At 44.7% G+C, this 26,512-nt stretch overlaps 2 protein-coding genes across 2 annotated transcripts in view; one reads left to right on the forward strand and one right to left on the reverse strand.

Annotated features, from left to right (window-relative positions):
* Positions 1–11,104, forward strand: part of mtus2a (microtubule associated tumor suppressor candidate 2a) — a 154,210-nt gene extending 143,106 nt beyond the window's left edge. The window contains exon 16 of the mRNA XM_071364997.1: positions 1,296–11,104. Coding sequence (XP_071221098.1) covers positions 1,296–1,791 — 496 coding nt within the window. The 3' untranslated portion in view covers positions 1,792–11,104. The remainder of the gene's footprint in view (positions 1–1,295) is intronic.
* LOC139551915 (uncharacterized PE-PGRS family protein PE_PGRS54-like) lies at positions 8,143–26,349 on the reverse strand. Its single transcript, XM_071363253.1, has 2 exons — positions 24,401–26,349; positions 8,143–8,263 (listed from the first exon to the last, which is right to left on the reverse strand). The coding sequence occupies exons 1-2, from the start codon at positions 26,347–26,349 to the stop codon at positions 8,143–8,145; spliced, it is 2,070 nt and encodes a 689-aa protein (XP_071219354.1).
* Positions 26,350–26,512: the final 163 nt, after the last annotated feature.

Here is a 26,512-nt window from a genome sequence, read left to right on the forward strand (position 1 = left end):
CTGACAACGTCATAACTTCAGCATATTTGTATTCATTATCAGAGGAAAATAAACTCACAACAAGATCTTTATTTACATGTTAATAGCTAGCTAATTACAGAAAACAGCTTACGTGAAATAAAAGCAAGGCATTCTACCTGAGGATTTAGAATTTGCACACTGTCTCATTGGCCTAACTTTATATCTTAATTTGACTTTGGTGCAGGTCCTGCTGTTCTTCGCATTACCGTCTCTGGTAAACACACACTATATCAAATAAAATCTAAGTTTATTTGTCACATGCACAGGATACTCATTTGTTTAGACATGTAGCTAGCTAGCTAGCTAAACAATGAACCATCATCCCAACTCATAATATTACTACCATGCATGAATCTACAGGTAGCTAAAGCGAACCAACTAGCTAGGTTCAATGTTAGCTAGCTAGCTAACATTAGGCTATAAGTAGCAATGCAATGCAATAAGATAAGAATAATATTACTACACAGATCATACACGTAACGTTAGCTAGCGAGCCAGCCAGCTAACGTTAACTAGCTAGCTAACAGTACGTTTTAACTTGCAATGAAAACAACTTTCTGAATAAATTAGAAACATATAATATCTGTAAATGTAGCTAGCTACACTATCTTACCCGTGTACATGGATGGACGCTTGTCCCTCTCTGTCACGGTTGACACGGTTACCCATAGTTTGAAGATGTAATCCGGAGACAGCTGTTTACAACAGTCTTCTGTGTGTTCTCTTTTTGACTCCATCCATATGATTTGTAATCAAACACCAGAATTTTCTCCATCTCCTTAGCTATCATACTCTGCTTCCACCAGGCATTCCACTGATTTCAAAACTCGGTCAACTTCTTTGTTGCAGTTCTTCGTAAATGTCTTTCAAAAAAGCTGCTTTAGAAAGGATTACCTACACATACTGAGCAACTCAAGTTCTACACAGAAGCCTGCTACATGGCAGACCAATCCCAACTCATCTCTCGGCATGTCCAGCCCAGCCATTATCTCAGCCAATCATGGCTAGCTGGAAGGTTCCCGTATTTTTCTGTGGCTTAACCAACTAGGCTCGTAATTTAACAATTTTTATTCGTATTAACAGATGTCATACAAATTTGTTACTAAGGCACGTGAAAGATCACATGTTCCAGAAGGCATTTCTGCCAAAAAACGCATTTTGATAAAAAATGTATGTTTACTTTCAAATGCCTCTCCTGTGGAGTAGTGATGTGTGACATATGCCCAGTTTCCTGAAACGGGTCACATATAACCCTGTCTCACTTCCCCATCCAGGCATCTCTCAGAGGAGAACGCTAACCTGCAGGAGAATGTAGAGAAGGAGAACGGAGAGAAGAAACGACTGAGCCGTAACAATGAGGAGCTCCTCTGGCGTCTACAGACCTCCCCTCTCTGCTCCCCCTGCTCCTCTCCCATCCACCGCTCCTTCTCCACCTCCCCCACTCCGTCTTCCTGCCTCTTCTCCTGCTCTCCCGGGATGGGAGGAGGGATGGGGTTCGACTCCCCCTCTCACTACTGTGGGGGATACCTGCCCCCGGCACCTACACATGGCTACTCCCCTAGTCACAGAGATAATCAGAATCAGTCTCCAGGGCCGGCCACGCCCACTCACCGAGGATTCTCCAATCAGAATCAGTCTCCCGGGCCAGCCACGCCCACTCACAGAGGATTCTCCAATCAGAATCAGTCTCCAGGACCGGCGACGCCTACTCACCGAGTGTCACCCAATCACTGTCACTCGCCTGCTCGGCTCAACCCCCTCATGAGATGAGCTCACCTTTCTCTCTTCCTGTCTTTCTTTCTCTTTTCATATCTTTTCTGTTCATCTCTCGTGGACAGACTACTTAGACATAAATGGTAGTGTACATCTGTCATGATACAATGGAATGTGTGAGACAACTAGCAGCATTAGTTCAGGTGTTTTGGACAAAATCACTATTTTTTGCTTGTGTAATCGTCTTTCAAAAGTGGAGGGGACATTTGGCCCGTAACTTGCATAAAGACAGGGTGGAGCTCTTTGTTCCAGTTTTGATCCTCTCTTTAACACATACTGTATGGACCCAGAATTGAATCGAACATCTGACCAGTCACGCAAGTTCTGGTTTAACCAAGATAACTTTTCTGATATAATGTTGCACGAGGTTTAAGGGCTAGATAAGATGCGTGTTTTCTCCAGCTACTACGGCTGTAAGAAAAGAGAAAAGACAGAACTCCACTAGCATCACTAATATACTCTAACAATGCCTTTCTGCTAGCCACTCGATGGCTAACTCCACTAGCATCTCTGTATCCATTGACCCAGGCTAGCTGACCTAGCCTCTCGTTGGCTAACTCCACTAGCATCTCTGTACCTATAGACTAAGACTAGCTGACCTAGCTTCTCGATGGCTAACTCCACTAGCATCTCTGTACCCATAGACTAAGACTAGCTGACCTAGCCTCTCGATGGCTAACTCCACTAGCATCTCTGTATCCATTGACCCAGGCTAGCTGACCTAGCCTCTCGTTGGCTAACCCCACTAGCATCTCTGTAGCCATTGACCCAGGCTAGCTGACCTAGCGTCTCGTTGGCTAACCCCACTAGCATCTCTGTAGCCATTGACCCAGGCTAGCGACCTAGCCTCTCGTTGGCTAACCCCACTAGCATCTCTGTAGCCATTGACCCAGGCTAGCTGATCTAGCCTCTCGTTGGCTAACCCCACTAGCATCTCTGTAGCCATTGACCCAGGCTAGCTGACCTAGCCTCTCAATGGCTAACTCCACTAGCATCTCTGTACCCATAGACTAAGACTAGCTGACCTAGCCTCTTGATGGCTAACTCCACTAGCATCTCTGTACCTATAGACTAAGACTAGCTGACCTAGCTTCTCGATGGCTAACTCCACTAGCATCTCTGTAGCCATTGACCCAGGCTAGCTGACCTAGCCTCTCGTTGGCTAACCCCACTAGCATCTCTGTAGCCATTGACCCAGGCTAGCGACCTAGCCTCTCGTTGGCTAACCCCACTAGCATCTCTGTAGCCATTGACCCAGGCTAGCTGATCTAGCCTCTCGTTGGCTAACCCCACTAGCATCTCTGTACCCATAGACTAAGACTAGCTGACCTAGCCTCTCAATGGCTAACTCCACTAGCATCTCTGTACCTATAGACTAAGACTAGCTGACCTAGCCTCTCAATGGCTAACTCCACTAGCATCTCTGTACCTATAGACTAAGACTAGCTGACCTAGCCTCTTGATGGCTAACTCCACTAGCATCTCTCTACCCATAGACTAAGACTAGCTGACCTAGCCTCTTGATGGCTAAGAAAAGAGAATAGCCTTTCAATGGCTAACCTATAGACTAAGACTAGCTGACCTAGCATCTTGATGGCTAACTCCACTAGCATCTCTGTACCCATAGACTAAGACTAGCTGACCTAGCCTCTTGATGGCTAAGAAAAGAGAATAGCCTTTCAATGGCTAACCTATAGACTAAGACTAGCTGACCTAGCATCTTGATGGCTAACTCCACTAGCATCTCTGTACCCATAGACTAAGACTAGCTGACCTAGCCTCTTGATGGCTAACTCCACTAGCATCTCTGTACCTATAGACTAAGACTAGCTGACCTAGCTTCTCAATGGCTAACTCCACTAGCATCTCTGTACCCATAGACTAAGACTAGCTGACCTAGCCTCTCGATGGCTAACTCCACTAGGATCTCTGTACCTATAGACTAAGCCTAGCTGACCTAGCCTGTTGATGGCTAACTCCACTAGCATCTCTGTACCCATAGACTCATACTAGCTGACCTAGCCTCTCTGCTGTACCCTGTAGACTCCATGAAGGTACAAAAATACTGTATGTCTCCATTCACCACCAGCAAACTGAAGAACACTGGAGACTTATCTCTTTAAGGATCTCTCTCTTTAAGGATCTCTCTCTCTCTGTCCTCAACTGGATGTGTAGCTGACTGGCTAGCTAGTGCTTGGCCTGCAAGTGGAACCAGCTAACTGATGAACAAGGGAGACCTCTCTATCTCTTTAAGGATCTCTCTCTATCCCTTATAAGGAAGCTGACTGGCTAGCTAGTTCTAGAATGTGAGGACGTAGTGCATTCAACCACGGACTACATTGAACGACTCTAGTGTATTCAAACACCAACCACGGGCAGTGCTGAAATGTAGATTGTATTGTGCTCTGCAGAAACAGACTCCACTTCAATGTATTGTATATAGAAACAGACAGACAGGCAGGCTGACAATATATGTTGTTACAATGAGTAGAAACAGACGGACGGACGGACAGACTGAGAGTATGTGTACCACCGGATGGGAACAGTGGTAGTCTCTGCTTAGTTATTCGGGTCCAAACCACCACCCCACCCCCTCCACCATGCAGGGACGGACTGGGACCAGAAACTGGACCGGCGTTTATAACACACCGATACATGGCTAGTCCATCTCCGCTACCACGAATGTGTCTGTACCAAGTGCAAACTACCAACCAAATGGAACCATGGATAAAATAACAGGATTCTCTCTCAAGGAAGCATCTTTATACTCTGGACCAGTTTTTGTTCACTACAAACTTTTACCAGCACATGAAGTCCAACAGGATTTTAGATACCAGGATTTTACAGATGGTTTTAATCCACGTTTTAAAGGATGTTTGATAAACTGTTTCAGTTTTTACCAGCAAAAACAATAACACTTAAACAGAAGCGCTTCCAATCCAGACTGAATCCAAATCCGCTCCAGTCTTCCGCTCTCTCTACATGGATATTACCTGTGGGTAGGGTATGTACATGTATCCCTTAACCGTTGATTCAGTTCAAATGTATCAAACACATATTTAGGATTGACTGATCTACCAATAACAATGGGGAGGCAGGTAGCCTATCGGTTAGAGCGTTGGGATTAGTAACCGAAAGGTTGCTAGTTTGAATCCCCCCCGAGCCGACAGGGTGAAAAAAAAAATCTGTCCTACTGCCCTTGAGCAAGGCACTTAACCTTAACTGGTCTGGGGTCGCCGTCAATAATGGTTGATCCCCTTAGTCGTGACCCCACTCTCTGAGGGTGTCTCAGGGAGAGTTGGGATATGCAAAAAATAATAATAATTCAATTCACACATAAAATCGGAGATATATACTGTAAGTACCCACGAATAGAGTTTCAGTTGAGACACAGACACCGGGATGTAAAAATACCCACCACAGGAATTGTTGTTTGTTGTTTTCTAAGTGATATTTGTAAACGTATTTATTGGCCTTTTGTATACTTTATCTACTTTACCAAGCATGTCTTCCGGTCCTCTCGCTGTCTGGAGCCTGGGGCCTATAGGTTCCATCCCAGGTTTTCCGGTCCTCTCGCTGTCTGGAGTCTGGGGCCTATAGGTTCCATCCCAGGTCTTCCGGTCCTCTCGCTGTCTGGAGCCTGGGGCCTATAGGTTCCATCCCAGGTTTTCCGGTCCTCTCGCTGTCTGGAGCCTGGGGCCTATAGGTTCCATCCCAGGTTTTCCGGTCCTCTCGCTGTCTGGAGCCTGGGGCCTATAGGTTCCATCCCGGGTTTTCCGGTCCTCTCGCTGTCTGGAGCCTGGGGCCTCAGGTTCCATTCCAGGTCTTCCGGTCCTCTTGCTGTCTGGAGCCTGGGGCCTATAGGTTCCATCCCAGGTTTTACGGTCCTCTCGCTGTCTGGAGCCTGGGGCCTATAGGTTCCATCCCAGGTTTTCCGGTCCTCTCGCTGTCTGGAGCCTGGAGCATATAGGTTCCATCCCAGGTTTTCCGGTCCTCTTGCTGTCTGGAGCCTGGGGCCTATAGGTTCCATCCCAGGTTTTCCGGTCCTCTCGCTGTCTGGAGCATGGGGCCTATAGGTTCCATCCCAGGTTTTCCGGTCCTCTCGCTGTCTGGAGCCTGGGGCCTATAGGTTCCATCGCAGGTTTTCCGGTCCTCTTGCTGTCTGGAGCCTGGGGCCTACGGTTCCATCCCAGGTTTTTCGGGAATTTTAGGAAAAACCTAGGAATTGTGGGAACATTTTGCAACCCTACATAGAGCAGTTGTGATGTTTATCAGACCTGCGTTTCAAATACAACAAAAAAATAAACTCAATAAATAGATTAAAATACTTTATCTGTGGCTGTTTGAGCTTGCCTGGCTTAACTAACTGATAGAAAAGTCCCAAAACGGACCCCACCCTCCCCGTCCATTCACTCCAGGCAGACTCAAGGAAACGCTGAAAGTATTTGAAACAATTTGTCTCGTATTTGAAACCAGGTTATGCTCTGTATTAACAGGAGAAAACTTTGTTTTTTAAACAGAGTGAAACAGAGAGATGCTAGCCGGGATGTATTCATTCCGCCAAAACAAAACGTTTTGTTTCGTTTTGCAACTAGAACAAGAGTTTCTATTGGACAAAATTCAGGTAGGTTCCTTCCCGTTTCGTTCTGTTGGACAAAAAAATGTGCAACTTAAAAATGTTGTTTAGCGGAATGTTTTCAGCCCAGAACTAATTAACCTACTGAATGGGACACAGATTTGTAACAAACAAAAAATATATATAAATGCTGGTCTGACCAATAGGAGAAGTGATGTGATGCTTCTACCTTTGGACCAATAGGTGACAGAGATTATGGGATGTCGTTTCTCCACCTGACCAATAGAGGGAGTTTGGAGGGAGGGGGGTCATAATGAGAGAGTGTGTATTTCATTGTAATATATTGATTTGTTCAGAAGTGGTTAAAAACGTTCAGAACGCAGCAGATAAATACAGTTTCAAGACACAATGATTGTGTATTCTCCATGACATAGAAGAATGTATTTTCTGCGTGATATATTTCTATCTGAGCGTTCTGTAACGTTGCCCCTGGTAACCACATTATCACCTCTGTACATACAACGAGAGAGAAACTGTTTATCTTGGGAGTAGTGTACCTAGACACAACTATACTAGAAAAGACAGTTTAGGGAGTAGTGTAGATTCATCTAGAGAGAAACTGTTTATCTTGGGAGTAGTGTACCTAGACACAACTATAAAAAAGACAGTTTAGGGAGTAGTGTAGATTAAACGAGAGAGAAACTTTAAAACGACTGGGATCTTTTTTCAGTCTCTAGCTCTAACCAGGTTTCTGTGATTAGTCAAAACCACAGTTCGTATTGGTGCACACCATTTCAAAACCACAGTTCTTATTGGTGCACACCTTTTCAAAACCACAGGTCTTATTGGTGCACACCTTTTCAAAACCACAGTTCTTATTGGTTCACACCTTTTCAAAACGACAGTTCTTATTGGTGCACACCTTTTCAAAACCACAGTTCTTATTGGTGCACACCTTTCCTACCCATTTCTCAGTAGTTGGTATTCAGATTTATCGTATGCAGGTGTAGCACTCATTCAATAGGGTTTTCAGTACATTTATCTAAAGTCATCCCGAATTCAAAATTCGGTGTACCTTTAATTTAAAAAACAAAATGTGTCCACAGACTACATGGAGAGAACGGTTCAGAATATTAGGGACCAATCAAAGAAAGTAATCTATAATGAACAAAAAATATAAAAACAACATGTTCAGTGTTGGTCTTAGTTTCATCAACTGAAATAAAAGATCCCAGAAATGTTCCATACACACAAAAAGCTAATTTCTCTCAAATTTCGTGCACAAATTAGTTTACATCCCTGTTATTGAGCATTTCTCCTTTGCCAACGTAATCCATCCACCTGACAGGTGTAGGATATCCAGAAGCTGATTAAACAGCATGATCATTACACCGGTGCACCTTGTGCTGGGGACAATAAAAGGGCACTCTAAAATGTGCAGTTTTGTCACATAACACAATGCTACAGATGTCTCAAGTATTGAGGGAGCGTGCAATTGGCATGCTGACTGCAGGAATGTACACCAGAGCTGTTGCCATATAATTGAATGTTCATTTCTCTACCATAAGCCGTCTCCAAAATCATTTTAGAGAATTTGGCAGTACATCCAACCGGCCTCACAACCACAGACCTTGTGTAACTATGCCAGCCCAGGGACCTCCACATCCAGCTTCTTCACCTGTGGGATCGTATGAGACCAGCCACCCAGACAGCTGATGAAACTGTGGGTTTGCACAACTGAAGAATTTCTACTCAAACTGTCAGAAACCGTCTCAGGGAAGCTCATCTGCGTACTCGTCGTATTCACCAGGGTCTGACTGCAGTTTGGCGTTGTAACCAACAGTGGGCAAATGCTCACCTTCGATGGCCACCGACACGCAGGAGAAGTGTGCTCTTCACAGATGAATGCCGGTTTCAACTGTACATGGGAAAGATGGCAGACAGCGTGTATGGCGTCGTGTGGTTGAGCGGTTTGCTGATGTCAACGTTGTGAACAGAGTGCCCCCTGGTGGTGGTGTGGTTAAGCTACAGACAACGAACACAACTGCATTTTATCGATGGCGATTTGAATGCACAGAGATACCGTGACGAGATCCTGAGGCCCCATTGTCGTGTCATTTATCATCATTACTATTATCACCATCACCTCATGTTTCAGCATGATAATGCACGGTCCCGTGTCACAAGGATCTGTACACAATTCCTGGAAGCTGAAAATGTCCCAGTTCTTCCATGGCCTGCATATTCAACAGAAATGTCACCCATTGAGCATGTTTGGGATGCTCTGGATCGACGTGTATGACAGCATGTTCCAGTTCCCGCCAAAATATCCAGCAACTTCGTACAGCCATTGAAAAGGAGTGGGACAACATTCCACAGGCCACAATCAACAGCCTGATCAACTCTATGTGAAGGAGATGTGTCACGCTGCATGAGGCAAATGGTGGACACACCAGATACGGACTGGTTCTCTGATCCACTCCCATACCTTTTTTTGTTTGTTAAGGTATCTTTGACGGATGTGTATTTGTATTCCCAGTCATGTGAAATCCACAGATTAGGGCCTCTTGAATTGAGTTCATTCCTAATATGAACTGTAGCTTAGTAAAATCTTTTAAATTGTTGCTTTTTTATATTTTTGTTCAGTGTTACGTTTTTATAAACAATACCTCCCTATCTTTATTATTCTCTCCCCTCTTTTCTTACTCCTCTCTCTACTCCTCTCTCCTCCAGATACTGACTGGTTTTCTGATCCACGTCCCTACTTTTTTCTTAAGGTATCTGTGATCAACAGATGCATCAGTCATGTGAAATCCATAGATTAGGGCCTAATGAATTCATTTTAATTGACTGATTTCCTTATATGAACCGTAACTCAGTAAAATCTTTGAAATTGTTGCATGTTATATTATTGTTCAGTGTAAATACACTCATATTCGTGGCTTTTCGGCACCAATTGGTAGATTAAAAAAATACTCTGATCTTGTATTATTATTTTAAAAATGCACCAAGGAGAAATAAATTTGCCATTTCCTGTTTGCAAAAAAAGTCTAATAGTTCGCTTAATTTTCAGTTTGTGACAAAACAATAAAGTATGGTGTGGAGAATCATTGTACCATCTAAACCGCTGTGAGATATATTTTCCATAACCAAAAATATTATATTCATCTGTTTGAAGCTGATGTAGAAAACAAAACGAAAGTAAAAGACGCACAAATTAACGTTAAGACCGGGACTCATAGAAATGGCGCACATAGAACAGATCTACCACTATTTAGACTTGCTTTCAATGAGAATGACAGGTCGCCCAAAAAAGGTACATCTTGCAGCTTTAAGGTTAGGAAAGTATTCATTCATAATTTAAAAAACGGTTTAGAGAGCGTTTATGCACGAGAAAAAAAAACGGTGGATTGATTCATTCGGAAAAAATTGACACATTCAATTCTTCAACCCATGGTAATGTTGGAATATGTGTGTGCATATAACTATAATAGGGGAAATAGTGTACAATAGTAGGTTATAGTAGCCTGCACTAACCATGGAACTGTGTTATTAATGACACAGACAAGTTTGGTCTCCGCTCCGTAGCGATTCAATTCACCTACATGTCTTTTTTTTTTTACATGAAATGTGATCAACCACACATCCGTGACAGCGTTTACCGAGGAAGCAAATGAAGGTATTTCATTTAAAACATTGGAAATGGCCCAAAGGTTAAATGTCACATGCTCACATGAAAATGTCAAGTTAAAAGGCCATAGCCTTACAATTTAAATTCTACATAAATGGCACAACATTTCATAAACATCACACCCCTGTGGGAAAGTTGATATGCTTCAGCTTGACTGGTTTCACATTTGTCTCCAGCGATCATAAGGTAAAACAGATCTAAAACAATTGTCATTTATATTTACAATCCCCTTATTCAAACGGATTACTCATTTACCAAGCTCTTATCAATAGCTCTTATAAATATGTAAATGAGGCGCTACAGTGCATGGAGAATGGCGTAATGGGGGGGGGGGGGGTAGATGTTTTTCACACTTGGAACCGACAGGTTTCTCGGTTTTATTCATCGTTTCATCCCGTGTAAAGGTGGTGGAATTATGAGGGAATTAAATCAATGGCAGAATACGGTGTATCTGTAGACACACCTCTGCCACACCTCAATTGATGCGATCTCTACCGCTAACGAATAGACACGAGTTACCCCGTGCATAAATTCAAGGTCAGAATACGCTTAGAGAGGAAAATGCATAACATTGGAATTAAGTGCCATTTACTCACGCGTAACTCGGATCGGGAATCGGGATAATGGGTGTTGAACAACACTACCTTTACCAGAGGAGGCTCCTCCAGTGAGGGAGAGGAGGACGGTCTTCCTCGTGACATTGACAACACTGTGTTTACATTATGAAACGGTCTCTAGATCCCAATGACTCATACAGGAAACCTGGCTCTGGCTTTTGACTGAATTGGGCCCATAGAACAGTTATGTAGAATACTTGAGAGAGAGAAAAAGAAAGTGTTTACTCTAACAGTGTTTGGACAATTCTGAAAAACAGCAGTATCTGAAGGTAGAACTCTGCCTACCCGGCAGGCCCAGAGGGACGTTTTACTTTCTCTGATCATAGGAGTAACACCATGAATTGGTGCACGAGGCACAAGTACTGCAGTGCAACTTAAGTTTTTAGCCATCGGCTGGAAGACGGTGTCCCCTTTTCTCAGCGGAGGGAGGGAGAGAGGAGGGAGGGAGGGAGGGAGGGAGAGAGAGAGGAGGGAGGGAGGGAGGGAGTGAGGGAGAGAGGAGGGAGGGAGAGCCTGGTGAGAGAGGAGGGAGGGAGGGAGAGAGAGAGGAGGGAGGGAGGGAGGGAGTGAGGGAGAGAGGAGGGAGGGAGAGCCTGGTGAGAGAGGAGGCAGGGAGGGAGTGAGGGAGAGCCTGGTGAGAGACAGCCTCACTGCTGCTCCCTCCCCTCAGACTGACCATCAGATGCAGGCCATCAGTCCAGTAAATACAGAATAAATGATTATGCTCAGTCAGCTGTGCCTCACAAGTAATACAACAAATGATCTATTACCAGTCTGATCATATACCAACATTTTTTAAATATATTTTAAAAATGGTCGCAGAAGAATAACATTGGCCAGGGCAATTCAAGCATAGCCAGTATGCAGTGATAATGTATTGAGCCTATAGCTTACTGTACAAACCTCATTGATCCAGAACTGATTTTAATTGGTTAATGTTGCATAGGCTTACGTTTTATTTTAAGTCATGTTAAAATAACACCTGAGCAGGTAGATCTCAGCTTGCATTTGGACTCTGAAAAAGGTCGGTGACCTCTGTAATAGAGGAAACCGTCCTGCGTCGGATCTAAAAATGTCCAGGATTCTTTCTGGATTTTTTAAATTGATTTAAAAAATGACATCACTAAAAGATGCTGAAGGATAACTATTGAATATTAATTATTTTAAACTGTTTTAATACTCTTCTTCTCTTTCAAGTCTTTTTGGTGGAATGTTTTGATAATATTACCAGGAAATGGACAGTTTATTATGTTCATCTGTATATATGTTTACATTTATGGGGCTTTCAGGAAATCTAGCACTTAGATTCTGTGTCATTTTAAAGGTGGATTGAATCTCCAGAACTCAGCACTCTTGATATGAACTTGTAAACAAACCAGCCAGCTTTGAAAAGTACTAAAATGTAATGGTGCTCTGTTACAAACTGTATAACATAAGCTAACTTACTATATAAGCTAATATACCATGATGATGTATATTGAGCCCAACATGTTACCATTGTTGTCCAGCCTACTGAAGGTCCTCTGTCTATGTAACTCTCTGGATCCTTTAAAGTTTAACTACTCACCTTACTGAATGTCCTCTATCTACAGTTGAAGTCGTAAGTTTACATACACCTTAGCCAAATACATTTAAAAACTCAGTTTTTCACAATTCCTGACATTTGATCCAAGTAAAAATTCCCTGTCTTAGGTCCGTTAGGATCACCACTTTATTTTAAGAATGTGAAATGTCAGAATAATAGTAGAGAGAATTATTTATTTCAGCTTTTATTTCTTTCGTCACATTCCCAGTGGGTCAGAAGTTTACATACACTCAATTAGTGTTTGGTAACATTGCCTTTAAATTGTTTAACTTGAGTCAATTGTTTCGGGTAGCCTTCCACAAGCTTCCCACAATAAATTGCGTGAATTTTGGCCCATTCCTCCTGACAGAACTGGTGTAACTGAGTCAGGTTTGTAGGCCTCCTTGCTCACACATGCTTTCTCAGTTCTGCCCACAAATTGTCTATAGGATTGAGGTTAGGGCTTTGTGATGGCCACTCCAATACCTTGACTTTGTTGTCCTTAAGCCATTTTGCCACAACTTTGGAAGTATGCTTGGGGTCATTGTCCATTTGGAAGACAAATTTGCGACCAAGCTATAACTTCAAGACTGATGTCTTGAGATGTTGCTTCAATATATCCACAATTTTCCTGCCTCTTGATGCCATCTATTTTGTGAAGTACACCAGTCCCTCCTGCAGCAAAGCACCCCCACAACATGATGCTGCCACCCCCGTGCTTCACGGTTGGGATGGTGTTCTTCGGCTTGCAAGCCTCCCCCTTTTTCCTCCAAACATAACGATGGTCATTATGGCCAAACAGTTCTATTTTTGTTTCATCAGAACAGAGGACATTTCTCCAAAAAGTACAATCTTTGTCCCCATGTGCAGTTGCAAACCGTAGTCTGGCTTTTTTATGGCGGTTTTGGAGCACTGGCTTCTTCCTTGCTGAGCGGACTTTCAGGTTATGTCGATATAGAACTTGTTTTACTGTGGATATAGATACCTTTGTACCTGTTTCCTCCAGCATCTTCACAAGGTCCTTTGCTGTTGTTCTGTGATTGATTTGCATTTTTCGCACCAAAGTACGTTTATCTCTAGGAGACAGAACGCATCTCCTTCCTGAGCGGTATGACGGCTGCGTGGTCCCATGGTGTTTATACTTGCGTACTATTGTTTGTACAGATGAACGTGGTTCCTTCAGGCATTTGGAAATTGCTCCCAAGGATGAACCAGACTTGTGGAGGTCTACCATTTTTTTTTCTGAGGTCTTGGCTGATTTCTTTTGATTTTCCCATGATGTCAAACAAAGAAGCACTGCGTTTGAAGGTAGGACTTGAAATACATCCACAGGTACTCCTCCAATTGACTCAAATTATGTCAATTAACCTATCAGAAGCTTCTAAAGCCATGACATCATTTTCTGGAATTTTCCAAGCTGTTTAAAGGCACAGTCAACTTAGTGTATGTAAACTTCTGACCCGCTTGAATTGTGATACAGTGAATTCTAAATGAAATAATCTGTCTGTAAACAATTGTTGGAAAAATTACTGGCGTCACGCACAAAGTAGATGTCCTAACCGACTTGCCAAAAGTATAGCTTGTTAGCAAGAAATTTGTGGAGTGGTTGAAAACAAGTTTTTATGACTCCAACCTAAGTGTATGTAAACTTCCGACTTCAACTGTATGTAACTCTAATACATGTTTAATAAGCAGTTTATACATGTTTAATAAGCAGTTTATACATGATTAGTAAGCAGTTTATACATGTTTAGTAAGCAGTTTATACATGTTTAATAAGCAGTTTATACATGTTTAGTAAGCAGTTTATACATGTTTAGTAAGCAGTTTATACATGTTTAGTAAGCAGTTTATACATGTTTAGTAAGCAGTTTATACATGTTTAGTAAGCAGTTTATACATGTTTAGTAAGCAGTTTATACATGTTTAGTAAGCAGTTTATACATGTTTAATAAGCAGTTTATACATGTTTAGCAAGCAGTTTATACATGTTTAGTAAGCAGTTTATACATGTTTAGTAAGCAGTTTATACATGTTTAATAATCAGCTTATACATGTTTAATAATCAGCGTATACATGTTTAATAAGCAGTTTATACATGTTTAGTAAGCAGTTTATACATGTTTAGTAAGCAGTTTATACATGTTTAATAAGCAGTTTATACATGTTTAGTAAGCAGTTTATACATGTTTAGTAAGCAGTTTATACATGTTTAATAAGCAGTTTATACATGTTTAGACACACATTATAGCCTGTATACATATCTGTAATCAATATCTATATTCAGGTACTGGTTCTGCACTGACTCTCTTGAGGGAGTCCCAAATGGCACCCTATTCCCTACATTGTGCACTACCCATGGGCCCTTGTCAAAAGTAGTGCACTAAATAGGGTACGATTTGTGACGGATCCTCCCTAGCTGAACTACTGAATGTCTATCGTAGAGGGTCATAAGAGAAACTCATTAAACTAGCCACTACCTGGGCATTAAACTAGCCACCACCTGGTCATTAAACTAGCCACTTCCTGGTCATTAAACTAGCCACCACCTGGTCATTAAACTAGCCACTACCTGGGCATTAAACTAGCCACCACCTGGTCATTAAACTAGCCACCACCTGGTCATTAAACTAGCCACCACCTGGTCATTAAACTAGCCACTACCTGGGCATTAAACTAGCCACTACCTGGTCATTAAACTAGCCACCACCTGGTCATTAAACTAGCCACTACCTGGTCATTAAACTAGCCACCACCTGGTCATTAAACTAGCCACCACCTGGTCATTAAACTAGCCACTACCTGGTCATTAAACTAGCCACCACCTGGTCATTAAACTAGCCACTACCTGGTCATTAAACTAGCCACTACCTGGTCATTAAACTAGCCACCACCTGGTCATTAAACTAGCCACTACCTGGTCATTAAACTAGCCACTACCTGGTCATTAAACTAGCCACCACCTGGCCATTAAACTAGCCACTACCTGGTCATTAAACTAGCCACCACCTGGTCATTAAACTAGCCACTACCTGGTCATTAAACTAGCCACCACCTGGTCATTAAACTAGCCACCACCTGGTCATTAAACTAGCCACCACCTGGTCATTAAACTAGCCACCACCTGGTCATTAAACTAGCCACCACCTGGTCATTAAACTAGCCACTACCTGGTCATTAAACTAGCCACCACCTGGTCATTAAACTAGCCACCACCTGGTCATTAAACTAGCCACCACCTGGTCATTAAACTAGCCACTACCTGGTCATTAAACTAGCCACTACCTGGTCATTAAACTAGCCACCACCTGGTCATTAAACTAGCCACCACCTGGTCATTAAACTAGCCACCACCTGGTCATTAAACTAGCAACTACCTGGTCATTAAACTAGCCACTACCTGACTCATTAAACTAGCCACTACCTGGTCATTAAACTAGCCACCACCTGGTCATTAAACTAGCCACTACCTGGTCATTAAACTAGCCACTACCTGGTCAATAAACTAGCCACCACCTGGTCAATAAACTAGCCACCACCTGGTCATTAAACTAGCCACCACCTGGTCATTAAACTAGCCACTACCTGGTCATTAAACTAGCCACTACCTGGTCATTAAACTAGCCACCACCTGGTCATTAAACTAGCCATCACCTGGTCAATAAACTAGCCACCACCTGGTCATTAAACTAGCCACTACCTGGGCATTAAACTAGCCACTACCTGGTCATTAAACTAGCCACCACCTGGTCATTAAACTAGCCACCACCTGGTCATTAAACTAGCCACTACCTGGGCATTAAACTAGCCACCACCTGGTCATTAAACTAGCCACCAGCTGGTCATTAAACTAGCCACTACCTGGTCATTAAACTAGCCACCACCTGGTCATTAAACTAGCCACCACCTGGTCATTAAACTAGCCACTACCTGGTCATTAAACTAGCCACTACCTGGTCAATAAACTAGACACTACCTGGTCATTAAACTAGCCACCACCTGGGCATTAAACTAGCCACCACCTGGTCATTAAACTAGCCACCACCTGGTCATTAAACTAGCCACTACCTGGTCATTAAACTAGCCACTACCTGGTCATTAAACTAGCCACTACCTGGTCATTAAACTAGCCACCACCTGGTCATTAAACTAGCCACCACCTGGGCATTAAACTAGCCACCACCTGGTCATTAAACTAGCCACCACCTGGTCATTAAACTAGCCACTACCTGGTCATTAAACTAGCCACTACCTGGTCATTAAACTAGCCACTACCTGGTCATTATCTAGCCACCACCTGGGCCTTAAACTAGCCACTACCTGGTCATTAAACTAGCCACCACCTGGTCATTACACTAGCCACTACCTGGTCAATAAACTAGACACTACCTGGTCATTAAACTAGCCACCACCTGGGCATTAAACTAGCCACCACCTGGTCATTAAACTAGCCACCACCTGGTCATTAAACTAGCCACTACCTGGTCATTAAACTAGCCACTACCTGGTCATTAAACTAGCCACTACCTGGTCATTAAACTAGCCACCACCTGGTCATTAAACTAGCCACCACCTGGGCATTAAACTAGCCACTACCTGGTCAATAAACTAGACACTACCTGGTCATTAAACTAGCCACCACCTGGGCATTAAACTAGCCACCACCTGGTCATTAAACTAGCCACCACCTGGTCATTAAACTAGCCACTACCTGGTCATTAAACTAGCCACTACCTGGTCATTAAACTAGCCACTACCTGGTCATTAAACTAGCCACCACCTGGTCATTAAACTAGCCACCACCTGGGCATTAAACTAGCCACTACCTGGTCATTAAACTAGCCACCACCTGGTCATTAAACTAGCCACTACCTGGTCATTAAACTAGCCACTACCTGGTCATTAAACTAGCCACTACCTGGTCATTATCTAGCCACCACCTGGGCCTTAAACTAGCCACTACCTGGTCATTAAACTAGCCACCACCTGGTCATTAAACTAGCCACTACCTGGTCATTAAACTAGCCACTACCTGGTCATTATCTAGCCACCACCTGGGCCTTAAACTAGCCACCACCTGGTCATTAAACTAGCCACCACCTGGTCATTAAACTAGCCACTACCTGGTCATTAAACTAGCCACTACCTGGTCATTAAACTAGCCACTACCTGGTCATTAAACTAGCCACTACCTGGTCATTAAACTAGCCACTACCTGGTCATTAAACTAGCCACTTCCTGGTCATTAAACTAGCCACTACCTGGTCATTAAACTAGCCACTACCTGGTCATTAAACTAGCCACTACCTGGTCATTAAACTAGCCACTAACTGGTCATTAAACTAGCCACTACCTGGTCATTAAACTAGCCACTACCTGGTCATTAAACTAGCCACTACCTGGTCATTAAACTAGCCACTACCTGGTCATTAAACTAGCCACCACCTGGTCATTAAACTAGCCACCACCTGGTCAATAAACTAGCCACCACCTGGTCATTAAACTAGCCACTACCTGGTCATTAAACTAGCCACTACCTGGTCATTAAACTAGCCACCACCTGGTCAATAAACTAGCCACCACCTGGTAATTAAACTAGCCACCACCTGGTCATTAAACTAGCCACCACCTGGTCATTAAACTAGCCACTACCTGGTCATTAAACTAGCCACCACCTGGTCAATAAACTAGCCACCACCTGGTCATTAAACTAGCCACTACCTGGTCATTAAACTAGCCACCACCTGGGCATTAAACTAGCCACCACCTGGTCATTAAACTAGCCACTACCTGGTCATTAAACTAGCCACCACCTGGTCAATAAACTAGCCACCACCTGGTCATTAAACTAGCCACTACCTGGTCATTAAACTAGCCACCACCTGGTCAATAAACTAGCCACCACCTGGTCATTAAACTAGCCACTACCTGGTCATTAAACTAGCCACCACCTGGTCAATAAACTAGCCACCACCTGGTCATATATAACAGCACCAAGCCCTCTGTCTCCCCCTGTTCAACCTGTTATAGTACATGCTGCATGTTGATGTCACAAAAAGCATGTTTTATTGCTAGATTTAAAAGACTGAAGTACAAACAGGTCAGGTTAGGACCAGGTACATACAGGTCAGGTCAGGACCAGGTACATACAGGTCAGGACCAGGTACATACAGGTCAGGTTAGGACCAGGTACATACAGGTCAGGACCAGGTACATACAGGTCAGGACCAGGTACATACAGGTCAGGACCAGGTACATACAGGTCAGGTTAGGACCAGGTACATACAGGTCAGGACCAGGTACATACAGGTCAGGTTAGGACCAGGTACATACAGGTCAGGTTAGGACCAGGTACATACAGGTCAGGACCAGGTACATACAGGTCAGGACCAGGTACATACAGGTCAGGTTAGGACCAGGTACATACAGGTCAGGTCAGGACCAGGTACATACAGGTCAGGACCAGGTACATACAGGTCAGGTTAGGACCAGGTATATACAGGTCAGGTCAGGACCAGGTACATACAGGTCAGGACCAGGTATATACAGGTCAGGTCAGGACCAGGTACATACAGGTCAGGACCAGGTACATACAGGTCAGGTTAGGACCAGGTACATACAGGTCAGGACCAGGTACATACAGGTCAGGTTAGGACCAGGTACATACAGGTCAGGACCAGGTACATACAGGTCAGGACCAGGTATATACAGGTCAGGTCAGGACCAGGTACATACAGGTCAGGACCAGGTACATACAGGTCAGGTCAGGACCAGGTACATACAGGTCAGGACCAGGTATATACAGGTCAGGTCAGGACCAGGTACATACAGGTCAGGTTAGGACCAGGTATATACAGGTCAGGTCAGGACCAGGTACATACAGGTCAGGACCAGGTATATACAGGTCAGGTCAGGACCAGGTACATACAGGTCAGGACCAGGTATATACAGGTCAGGTCAGGACCAGGTACATACAGGTTAGGACCAGGTACATACAGGTCAGGTCAGGACCAGGTACATACAGGTCAGGACCAGGTATATACAGGTCAGGTCAGGACCAGGTACATACAGGTTAGGACCAGGTACATACAGGTCAGGTCAGGACCAGGTACATACAGGTCAGGTCAGGACCAGGTACATACAGGTCAGGTTAGGACCAGGTACATACAGGTCAGGTCAGGACCAGGTACATACAGGTCAGGTTAGGACCAGGTACATACAGGTCAGGTCAGGACCAGGTACATACAGGTTAGGACCAGGTACATACAGGTCAGGTCAGGACCAGGTACATACAGGTCAGGACCAGGTATATACAGGTCAGGTCAGGACCAGGTACATACAGGTCAGGACCAGGTACATACAGGTCAGGTCAGGACCAGGTACATACAGGTCAGGTCAGGACCAGGTACATACAGGTCAGGTTAGGACCAGGTACATACAGGTCAGGTCAGGACCAGGTACATACAGGTCAGGTTAGGACCAGGTACATACAGGTCAGGTCAGGACCAGGTACATACAGGTTAGGACCAGGTACATACAGGTCAGGTCAGGACCAGGTACATACAGGTCAGGACCAGGTATATACAGGTCAGGTCAGGACCAGGTACATACAGGTCAGGACCAGGTACATACAGGTCAGGTCAGGACCAGGTACATACAGGTTAGGACCAGGTATATACACAGACCGGCGGCTGTATGTTGACGTCATGGAGATAGCATAGAGATAGGTTGACATTTATGATTGACAGATGAAACAGACTGACGTGGTTGTGCAGGTCAGGTACTGATGAGCAGATAGAACCATGTCTGAGCAGACTGTATAGCGCCACTCAGGGTCAACCAGGTACCATGACACATTTAGGCCCAGTTCCCTCCTTTGACCTATGACCCATGCTTAATCAGTGTCCAGGAAACTGGCCTTTTTTAGTTGTGACCAATAACACTTAACACGTATTGTGGATGTCCATGTTGACTGAATACACCTGGAGTTAATAAAATAAATAATGAAAAGTAATTAATATAAATAATTAATTAAAAATAGGTCTGGTCAACCGTTTATGACGTTTTGTTTTGAGGAAGAATAGGAGTCTTTTTACCTGTTGTCTTTCCTCAATCTCTGATTGTACATTTGAGTGTAAATAAACAAAACACACACGCAGCACGACACGACAAAGCAGAAGCATGTTTTCGTCTTTGCTCTTCCTTCCTTTTCATCCTTCCTTCCTTCCTTCCATCCTTCCTTCCACTCTCTCTTCTCTCCTTACCTTTTTTTGTAATGATCAACTGTAACCGTAGCATAGAAACGCTAGAAACAAACGAGGAATGGAATAATACACACGTACTGTATTTAAAACCATATGTCTTTATTGGCACTTTCCCCGGGGATATGAAGCTAATAAACACGATTATAAAAGAGGGTATGCTGTTGTGTCCATTTCTAAACCTACCCTGAATTAAACTGTCAACAACAACACATTAGAAACATACAATTTGTTTTCTTCCCCTCCCCAAAAAACATTTATTTTGTGTAACATATTTTCATTGCTCATAGTGAGCTATAGGCACACATCATTTTTTTAAATAAAACAAGTCATGTTTTATTTGTTGTTTGTTAAAAAATGCAGATAATGATTCAGCCATATTCATTTTACCTACAGTATTTGGAAATATAATACATTTAATTTATTTCTTAAAAACCATTGCACATGGTTTTTAGTCCAGAACTGTGCTTAACCGGTCTCCGGAAAACTGGCCCTTGTTGTACCCTTTTCAGCCCTGCAGTTGGTACTTTTGTTTTGTTGTCTTCACTCTCTAAGAAAAGGTGAGTTATGTGTTTTTGTTTTGTTGTATTCACTCTGTAATGTCTACTGATCACACTATCAGGCTCCATGTTATACTGATCACACTATAAGGCTCTATGTTAAACTGATCACACTATAAGGCTCTATGTTAAACTGATCACACTATAAGGCTTTATGTTATACTGATCACACTATAAGGCTCTATGTTAAACTGATCACACTATAAGGCTCTACTGATCACACTATAAGGCTCTATGTTAAACTGATCACACTATAAGGCTCTATGTTATACTGATCACACTATAAGGATCTATGTTAAACTGATCACACTATAAGGCTCTATGTTAAACTGATCACACTATAAGGCTCTACTGATCACACTATAAGGCTCTATGTTATACTGATCACACTATAAGGCTCTATGTTAAACTGATCACACTATAAGGCTCTATGTTAAACTGATCACACTATAAGACTATGTTAAACTGATCACACTATAAGGCTCTATGTTAAACTGATCACACTATAAGGCTCTATGTTAAACTGATCACACTATAAGGCTCTATGTTAAACTGATCACACTATAAGACTCTATGTTATACTGATCACACTATAAGGCTCTATGTTAAACTGATCACACTATAAGACTCTATGTTATACTGATCACACTATAAGGCTCTATGTTATACTGATCACACTATAAGGCTCTACTGATCACACTATCAGGCTCTATGTTATACTGATCACACTATAAGGCTCTATGTTAAACTGATCACACTATAAGACTCTATGTTATACTGATCACACTATAAGGCTCTATGTTATACTGATCACACTATAAGGCTCTACTGATCACACTATAAGGCTCTATGTTATACTGATCACACTATAAGGCTCCATGTAATACTGATCACACTATAAGGCTCTATGTGATACTGATCACACTATAAGGATCTATGTTATACTGATCACACTATAAGGATCTATGTTATACTGATCACACTATAAGACTCTATGTTATACTGATCACACTATAAGGCTCTACTGATCACACTATAAGGATCTATGTTATACTGATCACACTATCAGGCTCTATGTTATACTGATCACACTATAAGGCTCCATGTAATACTGATCACACTATAAGGCTCTATGTTATACTGATCACACTATAAGACTCTATGTTATACTGATCACACTTTAAGGCTCTATGTTATACTGATCACACTATAAGGCTCTACTGATCACACTATAAGGATCTATGTTATACTGATCACACTATCAGGCTCTATGTTATACTGATCACACTATAAGGCTCCATGTAATACTGATCACACTATAAGGATCTATGTTATACTGATCACACTATAAGGATCTATGTTATACTGATCACACTATAAGACTCTATGTTATACTGATCACACTATAAGACTCTATGTTATACTGATCACACTATAAGGCTCTACTGATCACACTATAAGGATCTATGTTATACTGATCACACTATCAGGCTCTATGTTATACTGATCACACTATCAGGCTCTATGTTATACTGATCACACTATAAGGCTCCATGTAATACTGATCACACTATAAGGATCCATGTTATACTGATCACACTATAAGGCTCTACTGATCACACTATAAGACTCTATGTTATACTGATCACACTATAAGGCTCTACTGACCACACTATAAGACTCTATGTTATACTGATCACACTATCAGGCTCTATGTTATACTGATCACACTATCAGGCTCTATGTTATACTGATCACACTATCAGGCTCTATGTTATACTGATCACACTATCAGGCTCTATGTTATACTGATCACACTATCAGGCTCTATGTTATACTGATCACACTATAAGGCTCTGTGTTATACTGATCACACTATAAGGCTCTGTGTTATACTGATCACACTATAAGGCTCTATGTTATACTGATCACACTATAAGGCTCTGTGTTATACTGATCACACTATAAGGCTCTGTGTTATACTGATCACACTATAAGGCTCTGTGTTATACTGATCACACTATAAGGCTCTATGTTAAACTGATCACACTATAAGGCTCTACTGATCACACTATAAGGCTCTATGTGATACTGATCACACTATAAGGCTCTGTGTTATACTGATCACACTATAAGGCTCTATGTTAAACTGATCACACTATAAGGCTCTACTGATCACACTATAAGGCTGTATGTTATACTGATCACACTATAAGGCTCTGTGTTATACTGATCACACTATAAGGCTCTGTGTTATACTGATCACACTATAAGGCTCTATGTTATACTGATCACACTATAAGGCTCTGTGTTATACTGATCACACTATAAGGCTCTGTGTTATACTGATCACACTATAAGACTCTATGTTATACTGATCACACTATAAGGCTCTATGTTAAACTGATCACACTATAAGGCTCTATGTGATACTGATCACACTATAAGGCTCTATGTTATACTGATCACACAATAAGGCTCTATGTTATACTGATCACACTATAAGGCTCTATGTTATACTGATCACACTATAAGGCTCTATGTTATACTGATCACACTATAAGGCTCTATGTTATACTGATCACACTATAAGGCTCTATATTATACTGATCACACTATAAGGCTCTATGTTAAACTGATCACACTATAAGGATCTATGTTATACTGATCACACTATAAGACTCTATGTTAAACTGATCACACTATAAGGATCTATGTTATACTGATCACACTATAAGACTCTATGTTATACTGATCACACTATAAGGCTCTATGTTAAACTGATCACACTATAAGACTCTATGTTATACTGATCACACTATAAGGCTCTATGTTAACCTGATCACACTATAAGACTCTATGTTATACTGATCACACTATAAGGCTCTATGTTATACTGATCACACTATAAGGCTCTACTGATCACACTATAAGGCTCTATGTTATACTGATCACACTATAAGGCTCTACTGATCACACTATAAGGCTGTATGTTATATGCAGAAGAGAATGGGAGAAACTCCCCAAATACAGGTGTGCCAAGCTTGTAGCATCATACCCAAGAAGAGTCGAGGCTGTAATCGCTGCTAATGGAGCGTCAACAAAGTACTGAGTATAGGGTCTAAAATGTCCAAAACTCGTTTTTGCTTTGTCATTGTGGGGTATTGTGTGTAGATTGATGTGGGGAAAAAACAATTTAGAATAAGGCTTCCCCCCTCCCCCTCTGTTTTCTTCACCTCTCCCTCTGCTTCTCCCCTCCCCCTCTGGTTCCCCCACCTCTCCCTCTGCTTCCTCCCCCTCTCCCTCTGCTTCCCCCCTCCCCCTCTGCTTCCCCCACCTCTCCCTCTGCTTCCGCCCTCCCCCTCTGGTTCCCCCACCTCTCCCTCTGCTTCCGCCCTCGCCCTCTGTTTTCTCCCCCTCTCCTTCTGCTTCCCCCCTCCCCCTGTGGTTCCTCCCCCTCTGCTTCCCCCCTCGCCCTGTGGTTCCTCCCCCCTCCCCCTCTGCTTCCCCCCTCGCCCTGTGGTTCCTCCCCCCTCCCCCTCTGCTTCCCCCCTCGCCCTCTGGTTCCTCCCCCCTCCCCCTCTGCTTCCCCCCTCCCCCTGTGGTTCCTCCCCCCTCCCCCTCTGCTTCCCCCCTCGCCCTGTGGTTCCTCCCCCCTCCCCTTCTGCTTCCCCCCTCCCCCTCTGGTTCCTCCCCCCTCCCCCTCTGCTTCCCCCCTCCCCCTGTGGTTCCTCCCCCCTCCCCCTCTGCTTCCCCCCTCGCCCTGTGGTTCCTCCCCCCTCCCCTTCTGCTTCCCCCCTCGCCCTCTGGTTCCTCCCCCCCTCCCCCTCTGCTTCCCCCCTCGCCCCTCTGCTTCCCCCCTCCCCCTGTGGTTCCTCCACCTCTGCTTCCCCCCTCCCCCTGTGGTTCCTCCCCCTCTGCTTCCCCCCTCCCCCTCTGCTTCCCCCCTCGCCCTCTGGTTCCTCCCCCCTCCCCCTCTGCTTCCCCCCTCCCCCTCTGCTTCCCCCCTCCCCCTGTGGTTCCTCCACCTCTGCTTCCCCCCTCCCCCTGTGGTTCCTCCCCCTCTGCTTCCCCCCTCCCCCTGTGGTTCCTCCACCTCTGCTTCCCCCCTCGCCCTCTGTTTTCTCCCCCTCTCCTTCTGCTTCCCCCCTCCCCCTGTGGTTCCTCCCCCTCTGCTTCCCCCCTCCCCCTGTGGTTCCTCCACCTCTGCTTCCCCCCTCGCCCTCTGTTTTCTCCCCCTCTCCTTCTGCTTCCCCCCTCCCCCTGTGGGTCCTCCCCCTCTGCTTCCCCCCTCCCCCTGTGGTTCCTCCACCTCTGCTTCCCCCCTCCCCCTCTGCTTCCCCCCTCCCCCTGTGGGTCCTCCCCCTCTGCTTCCCCCCTCGCCCCTCTGCTTCCCCCCTCCCCCTCTGGTTCCTCCCCCCTCCCCCTCTGCTTCCCCCCTCCCCCTCTGGTTCCTCCCCCCTCCCCCTCTGCTTCCCCCCTCCCCCTGTGGTTCCTCCACCTCTGCTTCCCCCCTCGCCCTGTGGTTCCTCCACCTCTGCTTCCCCCCTCCCCCTGTGGTTCCTCCCCCTCTGCTTCCCCCCTCCCCCTGTGGTTCCTCCCCCATCTCCCTCTGCTTCCCCCCTCCCCCTGTGGTTCCTCCACCTCTGCTTCCCCCCTCCCCCTGTGGTTCCTCCCCCTCTGCTTCCCCCCTCCCCCTGTGGTTCCTCCCCCTCTGCGTCCCCCCTCCCCCTGTGGTTCCTCCACCTCTGCTTCCCCCCTCCCTCTGTGGTTCCTCCCCCTCTGCTTCCCCCCTCCCCCTGTGGTTCCTCCCCCTCTGCTTCCCCCCTCCCCCTGTGGTTCCTCCCCCTCTGCTTCCCCCCTCGCCCTCTGGTTCCTCCCCCCTCCCCCTCTGCTTCCCCCCTCCCCCTCTGGTTCCTCCCCCATCTCCCTCTGCTTCCCCCCTCCCCCTGTGGTTCCTCCACCTCTGCTTCCCCCCTCGCCCTCTGTTTTCTCCCCCTCTCCTTCTGCTTCCCCCCTCCCCCTGTGGTTCCTCCCCCTCTGCTTCCCCCCTCCCCCTGTGGTTCCTCCCCCTCTGCGTCCCCCCTCCCCCTGTGGTTCCTCCACCTCTGCTTCCCCCCTCCCCCTGTGGTTCCTCCCCCTCTGCTTCCCCCCTCCCCCTGTGGTTCCTCCCCCTCTGCTTCCCCCCTCCCCCTGTGGTTCCTCCCCCTCTGCTTCCCCCCTCGCCCTCTGGTTCCTCCCCCCTCCCCCTCTGCTTCCCCCCTCCCCCTCTGGTTCCTCCCCCATCTCCCTCTGCTTCCCCCCTCCCCCTGTGGTTCCTCCACCTCTGCTTCCCCCCTCGCCCTCTGTTTTCTCCCCCTCTCCTTCTGCTTCCCCCCTCCCCCTGTGGTGCCTCTCCCTCTGTTTCCCCCCTCGCCCTCTGTTTTCTCCCCCTGCCTCCCCCCTCCCC

This window comes from Salvelinus alpinus, chromosome 24 (genome assembly GCF_045679555.1).
Source record: "Salvelinus alpinus chromosome 24, SLU_Salpinus.1, whole genome shotgun sequence".
NCBI classification, from domain to species: Eukaryota; Metazoa; Chordata; class Actinopteri; order Salmoniformes; family Salmonidae; genus Salvelinus; species Salvelinus alpinus.